The sequence below is a fragment of the Silurus meridionalis genome, chromosome 8 (genome assembly GCF_014805685.1).
Source record: "Silurus meridionalis isolate SWU-2019-XX chromosome 8, ASM1480568v1, whole genome shotgun sequence".
NCBI lineage: Eukaryota > Metazoa > Chordata > Actinopteri > Siluriformes > Siluridae > Silurus > Silurus meridionalis.
Genome location: NC_060891.1, coordinates 8,823,989 through 8,831,510, shown reverse-complemented (window position 1 = coordinate 8,831,510; position 7,522 = coordinate 8,823,989). Strand labels below are relative to the sequence as shown.

At 44.3% G+C, this 7,522-nt stretch overlaps 1 protein-coding gene, 1 non-coding gene and 1 pseudogene across 3 annotated transcripts; all 3 read right to left on the bottom strand.

Annotated features, from left to right (window-relative positions):
* Nucleotides 1–4,505: 4,505 nt before the first annotated feature.
* Nucleotides 4,506–4,620, bottom strand: LOC124390713. The gene has a single exon (XR_006926850.1). It is a non-coding gene; the product is annotated as a U5 spliceosomal RNA (small nuclear RNA).
* A 295-nt stretch (nucleotides 4,621–4,915) lies between these two features.
* Nucleotides 4,916–5,089, bottom strand: LOC124390702 (annotated as a pseudogene).
* Nucleotides 5,090–5,191: 102 nt separating this feature from the next.
* LOC124389689 lies at nucleotides 5,192–6,446 on the bottom strand. 2 transcript variants are annotated; one of them, XM_046855115.1, is made up of 2 exons: nucleotides 6,095–6,446; nucleotides 5,192–5,997 (listed from the first exon to the last, which is right to left on the bottom strand). In XM_046855115.1, the coding sequence occupies exon 2, from the start codon at nucleotides 5,884–5,886 to the stop codon at nucleotides 5,413–5,415; it is 474 nt and encodes a 157-aa protein (XP_046711071.1). In that variant the 5' UTR covers nucleotides 5,887–5,997; nucleotides 6,095–6,446; the 3' UTR covers nucleotides 5,192–5,412. The 2 variants fall into 2 exon arrangements, with proteins under 2 accessions (XP_046711071.1, XP_046711070.1); XM_046855114.1 differs by having other exon boundaries at nucleotides 5,192–6,446.
* Between the last annotated feature and the right edge of the window lie 1,076 nt (nucleotides 6,447–7,522).

Here is a 7,522-nt window from a genome sequence, read left to right as displayed (position 1 = left end):
GGTCCTACGTTTCATTATTGCAAGAAACCGGGTCATGTCTTGTCGGAGTGCCTAATTCTTCAAAGAAAGAGAGAAAAGGGGCCCTCGCCTAATGCTTTGGTGAAGTCTGTCACAGAAATGCCTATTGAGTTTGGTTCACGTGAATCATTTTGTCCTTATGATGCCAAAAAGGCTGAGTCGTCTGATCTTCTGAGGGAAGAGTTTCTTCCTTTCGTGTCAGAGGGATTTGTTTCTCCAAGTGAAAATTCTCCTTCTCAACCCATTCGAATTCTCCGTGATACTGGGGCTTCCCAATCACTTTTGTTAAAAGAGGCATTGCCCTCCTGTGGAAGTGAAGACAAGGCGATAGGGGACTTTATTCTTGTTCAGGGTATTGAGGGGAGAATTGTGACCGTACCTTTGCACTCCGTGTTTCTGAAGTCAGACTTAGTAACAGGACAAGTTAAAGTGGGGCTCATGTCCAGCCTCCCTGTCAAAGGTATTTCTCTTTTACTCGGCAATGACTTAGCTGGTGGAAAAGTCGTTCCCTCTGTTCAGTTGACCTCTAAGCCAAGCATTAAAGATGAGTCTAAGTTAGACTTGGAGTTTTTCCCTTCATGTGCAGTGACTCGAGCTATGGCCAACCAGGCAGGAGAAGAGGAGAACTCTGTACAATCTAGCACGTTGTTGAAGCATGACCTTGATTGTTCAGGTCATAGGTTAGATAGTGGCTCTAGTAAGAGTTCATGTTTTAATGAGTTGTCAGATACTTTTCTTGGAGCAGTCTTTGATCAAGATGTTATTAGTTCGCCACAAGAAGTTGGGAACGATTCGCATGTGTCTGATGGTTTATCTTTGTCAAGAAAGCAATTAATCACTGAGCAAAGCAGTGACCCTGAGATTGCTGAATTGAGAGAAAAAGCTCTCCCTGATGAGGAAATTGTCAAAGTGCCCATTGGGTTTTACCTGAAAGACAGGGTTTTGATGCGGAAATGGCGTCCTCCTGATATTCCTGCCAATGAAGATTGGGCAGTTATTAACCAAGTTGTTGTACCTAAAGTTTATAGGAAGGACATACTTACCATGGCACATAGCTTACCTCTAGGTGGTCATCTTGGTGTTAACAAGACTGTTAACAAGATCATGAAGCAATTCTTCTGGCCAGGTTTGCGCAAAGATGTTGCAAACTTCTGTCGCACATGCCACACTTGTCAGGTGGTGGGTAAACACCAGTTTGACCCTCCTGTGGCACCATTGAAACCTATCCCAGCCTTTGGTGAGCCTTTCTCAAGGGTTATTGTGGATTGTGTGGGCCTTTACCCAGAACAAGAACTGGAAATGAGTACATGGTGACTATCATGTGTGCTTCAACAAGGTTCCCTGAAGCAATTCCACTCAGAAATATCAAAGCAGCCACCGTTTCTAGGGCCTTGATAAAGTTTTTCACTTTGTTTGGGCTGCCAAAAGAGATTCAATCGGATCAGGGTAGTAATTTTACCTCCGGATTATTCCAGCAGGTTATTTACCAGTTGGGAATCAAGCAGATTACATCAAGTGCATATCATCCTGAGAGCCAAGGTGCTTTAGAAAGATTTCATTCCACCCTGAAAACCATGATTCGGACATACTGCTTTGAGAATGAGAAGGATTGGGATGAAGGTGTTCATTTGTTGTTGTTTGCGGCTAGAGAGTCAATCCAAGAGTCTCTGGGTTTCAGCCCTTTTGAGCTGGTTTTTGGACACCAGGTAAGAGGACCGTTAGCCCTGCTGGGTGAGCAGTGGACCAACAACGACACTCATGTTAATTTGTTGGATTATGTCCTTAATTTCAAAGAGAGACTTAATAGAGCCTGTGCACTAGCCAAGGAGAATCTTAAGGCTACTCAAGGGAAGATGAAAACTTGGTATGACCGCAAGGCTAGGGCAAGAACATTTAAGCCAGGAGAGAGAGTGCTTGTTTTGTTCCCACTGCAGTCCAATCCCCTACAGGCTAGATTCCATGGACCTTATGAGATCCATTCCAAGGTTAATGACCTCAATTACATTGTGACAACTCCAGATAGGAGAAAGGCCAGACAGTTATGTCACATCAACATGTTGAAACCCTACCATGATAGGTCTGTGCAGATTGTCTCAGTTGTTAGCCAGGGTGAAAGTGCTGTAGGTGATGATTGTCAGGAGGAGGCACCCTCCATCAAACCCGAAATCATTTCCTGTAAATTGTCCAATTCTGAGATTCTGCAGAACCTTGATGTGAAAATGTCACATTTAGAGCCTTGGCAACAAGCTCAAATGATGGACTTGGTGCTTCAGCATCGAGATTTGTTTCCTGATGTTCCTAAAAGAACTCATGTAGCAGTTCATGATGTTGATGTAGGTAATGCTCAACCACTCAAACAACATCCGTATAGGATGAGTCCTGAGAAATGTAGGCTAGCTGAAGAGGAAGTGGCTTACATGTTAAAGAACAAAATCATTCAGCCATCACACTCCAATTGGAGCTCTCCGTGTGTGCTTGTACCCAAGCCTGATGGTAGTACAAGATTTTGTACAGACTATAGAAAAGTCAACGCTGTTAGCAAGACTGATGCTTTTCCAATCCCAAGGGTAGATGATTGTATTGACAAAGTGGGACAATCAAAGTTCCTCACTAAGATCGATTTGTTAAAAGGTTATTGGTGTGTTCCATTAACTGAACGAGGTAGAGAAATATCTGCTTTTGTAACACATTCTGGGCTGTACGAATATCAGGTTCTCCCATTTGGAATGAAAAATTCACCAGCCACGTTTCAAAGAATGATTCATGAAGTGATCAAAGATTTGCCCAACACTAGTGCTTACATAGATGATTTGGTGACTGGGAATGAAACTTGGGAAAGTCATCTCAAAGATGTTGGCAGACTGTTTGAAAAATTGTCAGAAGCCAACCTAACAGTTAACTTGGCTAAGAGTGAATTTGGATGTGCTCATGTAACATATCTGGGACATGTTATTGGTCAAGGTCAGGTAGTTCCAGTTGATGCTAAGATCCAGGCAGTATTGGCCTTTCCTGTTCCCACCAATAAGAAAGCTTTGAGGAGATTCTTGGGAATGGTGGGATATTATCGCAAGTTTTGCAAGAACTTTGCTGATGTCGCTTACCCTGACAAATTTGCTTAAGAAAACAGAGAAGTTTGTCTGGAGCGAATCCTGCCAAAAGGCATTTGACAAACTTAAGTCCATGTTATGTCATTACCCTGTGCTCCAGTCTCCTGATTTTAATAAACCATTTTCAGTGGCCGTAGATGCTAGCGATGATGCTGCTGGTGCAGTGTTGTTACAACAGGATGAAAGCGACAAGGTTGAGCACCCTGTGGCATATTTCTCCAAAAAGTTCAACCGGCATCAAAGAAACTATTCAACCATCGAGAAAGCGCTATTAGCTTTGATTCTAGCACTACAACAGTTTGATGTTTACTTATGTACATGTCAGAAACCCCTCATTGTTTATACTGATCATAATCCATTAGTGTTTTTGAGTAAGATGAGGAACAAAAACAGAAGATTGTTAAACTGGAGTTTAATTTTGCAAGAGTATGACATTGTGATAAAGCATGTTAAGGGTAAAGATAATGTTATTGCTGATTGTCTATCTCAATGTTAAAAAGTTATTGATAGACCTGTCTGAAAATTTTGATCTATGGGATCAAAATTTTCCCTTTTAAGGGGGAAGGTGTGATGAACCCACATTTTCATTTTTTTCCCTATTGTATTGTTTTATTTTGATTTGATTCTGTATTTTATTTTGTCATAAGGTCATCTATTTGTCTGATTAAGTACATGGCAATAACATAAGGATAAGTAATATACAGTGGTAAAGATGTTATCAATGTTTAATCCTCTTATGCTTTGTTTGCATGGAGAGCAGAGAAAAAAAAAAACATAGAAAAGAGTTCATGAGCAGGTCAACGAGTTCGGATACGGTCAAATGGCTAGTGATCATCTCGGCATGCTTTGTGATTGGTTCATTCTTGATCACACGCGATAGAGCGTGAATTCGGAGAGAACTTTCTGGAAGCGCGACTTCGGTGGGATGACGGACAAGCTTCGGATGCACTTCGTTGTCGCGAGGGACATGGTTGGACCATATGTCTTCTCACTTTTTGGATCCCTTTTTTTTTGCACAGATCTTGTGGACTTTCTCGGGAGTGGATACCATATCTTTTGGATGTTTTCCAGGATTTTCGCGCCGTCACTTTTGAAACAGTGACAGAGACACTACGTGCATGCATGTGCGGTAGGATAGTCGAGATGGCCATGCCTAAAGGACAGTGAGATGTACCAGCAGGCTACTGGTAATGTTAATATGTTTTGGGGGTGATTTGAATGTGAACCTTTTTGTTTAAGACCTAAAAAAAAAAAAAACGACTGTGATATAGTGAGCTGTAAATTTATTTCAAATGGGTTTCAGATAAATGATTGAAACGGATTCATGACTCCATGTCTGTATTTGCTGCTATCCTAGTACGTAACACATAGAAAACAAGTAGCTTTGCAATAGCAAAGCCTGCAAAAATATTCGGAACTCATCAATGTTCCTCTCCACGGAAATCTTTAGTAAAAGGCGAAAGATTTATTCGTGAATGAAGAGAAACCTGAGCTATACTTTGGGTGTTGCTAGGCCTTTGAAAGTCCATTGGTGAGCTAGAAAGCTTGCTAAGGGTAAATTGGCCTGTGGCAGGAAAACTGTTGATGATGCACAGGTGTAGAAAAGAAAAGAAAAGAAAAGAAAAGAAAAGAAAAGAAAAGAAAAGAAAAGAAAAGAAAAGATTGAACTTATATTTATTAAATGAAATTGAACACGCTACACAACTGAGAGCTATGTGCACTCAAGAAAAGTACAATGAGCATGAGCTTGCTCTTTTTTCCCTTCGTTATTTCTGCTTTTTTAACAGGTAAAGAGGTGCACCATTCCCAGAAGTACTGCAATACCGGGCTGATGCGTGGAGCGGATGGAGCAAGCCCCTCTTCCGACTCCCACGGTCAAAAATCCGTTTAATATGTAGTCCTCATATAGAGGACGTATCAGATATTAAACTGATAAGAACAGATTTTTTTTTTTGTCAAAATATTTTATTGTCACCATTTCATTCTTACACCATAATTCACTTTTCACATATTAAATAAAATTAATCATTTGTTTAAAAAAAAAAAATAAATAATGAATTTAAATAAATAATTAAATAAATAATTAAATGAATAAATAGATGAACAAATAAATACGCAAGTAAGCAAATCATAATCCCCATTTGTTCAGGACCGGGTGCGAGTCCCTATCAAAAAGGGCCATCACTCCAGTGTTCAGAGCAGGCCAAGGCTTGTCACTTCAGGTCCCAGCGGAGTTCCTCCAACTTCTAGCCCGCTGCTCCCGTAGCCGATGTTGGTAAGGGGGCATCTACGGGCAGCCAGGTACGGTGGCGGCCGGGACCTTTCCTGTGTGACCCCGGCCCCCCCGTCCGAATGACGACATGCGGTAACCCTGCAGCGTGGACCTTGCCATCTGCTCGCTCGCGTGCAGGGACACCGTCACGCGTTTCCCCACCAACAGGTTTCTGGTGGACCAGATGGCGTCCTTTATGGCGTTGAGTGTGAGCCAGAGCACTGTAAACTGCTGCTTTGTGAGGGCCTTCCAGCACTTGCCCACTCCTAGGACGGCGAGCTTGTAATCCATCTGGACCCCACCCGCTGGTAGGCACGGGAATAACAGGGGGCCGGTCGCGGTCCACTGGTCTCGCGCAGCGCCGCACTCCCAGAGCAGGTGTCGGACGGTCTCTGGGGCATGGCATTCGGGCCGGGGGCAGGTAGGGCATGTGGCCATGCCACGCGAGTGCATTACCGCCCTGACCGGGAGGATCTCATGGGCCACCATCCATGACAAGTCCTTGTGCCTGTTCTGGAGAGCCGGGTGGGCAGCGTTCCTCCAAACTTGTTTGGTCTCACCTAGAGTGAGGCCTGGAACTGGGCTCACAGTTTCCCGGTCCTGCACAAGAGAGATAATAGACTTGTGATTAGTTAAAATGGTGACATTTTCATTTTCTAAAAGATACTTCTTTAAAAACTTTTTGATAAAACCATACTCCTTGGGGAGGTTAAAAGACACTGGGGTCTTTAAATCAACTGGTAAAATCTTTAACATTCTCAGATAAGACCCCATCCAGAATCGGGCCATAGCAGCTGTTTTGTTTTCACTGGATGGGGTCACAGCATAGCGGACGTGGAGCGGTGAAACGACTGCCTAAAAACAGGTGGGGGTCCGGGAGGCCTTTGCCGCCGTTCTCGTGTCTTTTCTTCACGACCTCCCTCTTTATTCGCTCCCACTTAGACCCCCACAAGAAGTAAAACACCGCTCTCTCCAACCCTAAAAGAAATTTCCTATTGGGACTAAAAACAGAACAGACAAGTAAAATCAAAGGTAAAATCACTGCTTTAAAAATTTAAACTGATGTCCTCTGTCTTAGTCCCCAAAATCCCAGTCGCTGCCTAACTTTCCCTATCAAGTCAGGCCAGTTCCCACTCCATCCCCCTTCTTTGTCAAATTTTACCCCTAAAATCATAGACTCTGTTTTAAAATCCACTTCCAGTCCACATCTGTCAATGGCTTCCCACGGCCCGAAAAGCTAGGCCTCGGACTTGCTTCTATTGAGCTTAGTGCCTGAAGCCCGACCGTACCAGTCAGTCAATCCATCGCTCTTCGTACTGATAAAACTTCTGTGGCTAAAAGGGTCATGTCATCCATGTATAAAACGCAAGTCGCCGTCAGTCCACCAGTCCCGGGGACGGTCAGTCCGTTGATCCATTTGTCCCTTCTCAAAATCTGTGTCAGTGGCTCGATGCAAGCCACATACAAGAGGGGAGATAGCGGACAGCCCTGATGGATGCCGCTGCGGATATCTACCGCTTTGGACACATGCCTGTTAACTAAGATTCTGCTGTTCAGTTGTCCTTCAGGAACTCGAGCTGCGTCGAAACGCTATGGGAACGCGCCTGCGTGACCATGCTCCGAACCACATGTGTAAGCTGACCAATAGGCATTTGGAACGTGACATCATCAGCGGGCGACGTCGCGTAAACAGGAAGCTACAAATGGCTGCGAGATGGACCAGACGCTAGCTTCTGCTCGTTCAGGTAAGCGCTGTTTCGCTGTGTTTTTCTGATCGAGTGATGGCTGGCAGACAGAATTACTGCAAGTGTGTTCATCCATGTCCGCGTTTCATTACCGGTAAGGATTCGCATGATCGGTGTGTTGTTTGCCTGGGAGTGGAGCATGCACAATCGGTTCTCGAGGGAGTTGATTGCTCGCATTGTAGCCGCATGGCTATGCACACTTCGCTCCCAGAGAGCGCTCTTTAAACAGAGCTCTCTCCCTCGTGGCTCCAGTCGCGCTCTTGCTGAGGCAAAGCGGCGCCGGCACTCGTGGGGCTCGCAGACCGATTTAGCGGCGGGGTAGGAGTCGGATGAGTCCGCTTCAGCGTCGTCTGCTGAATTGAGCTTCTGCTCTCTCGGAG

Coding starts and splice junctions, on each gene's coding strand:
- LOC124389689 (XM_046855114.1), bottom strand. CDS start 6,186: ATGGCCCGATTCTGGATGGGGTCTTATCTGAGAATGTTAAAGATTTTA.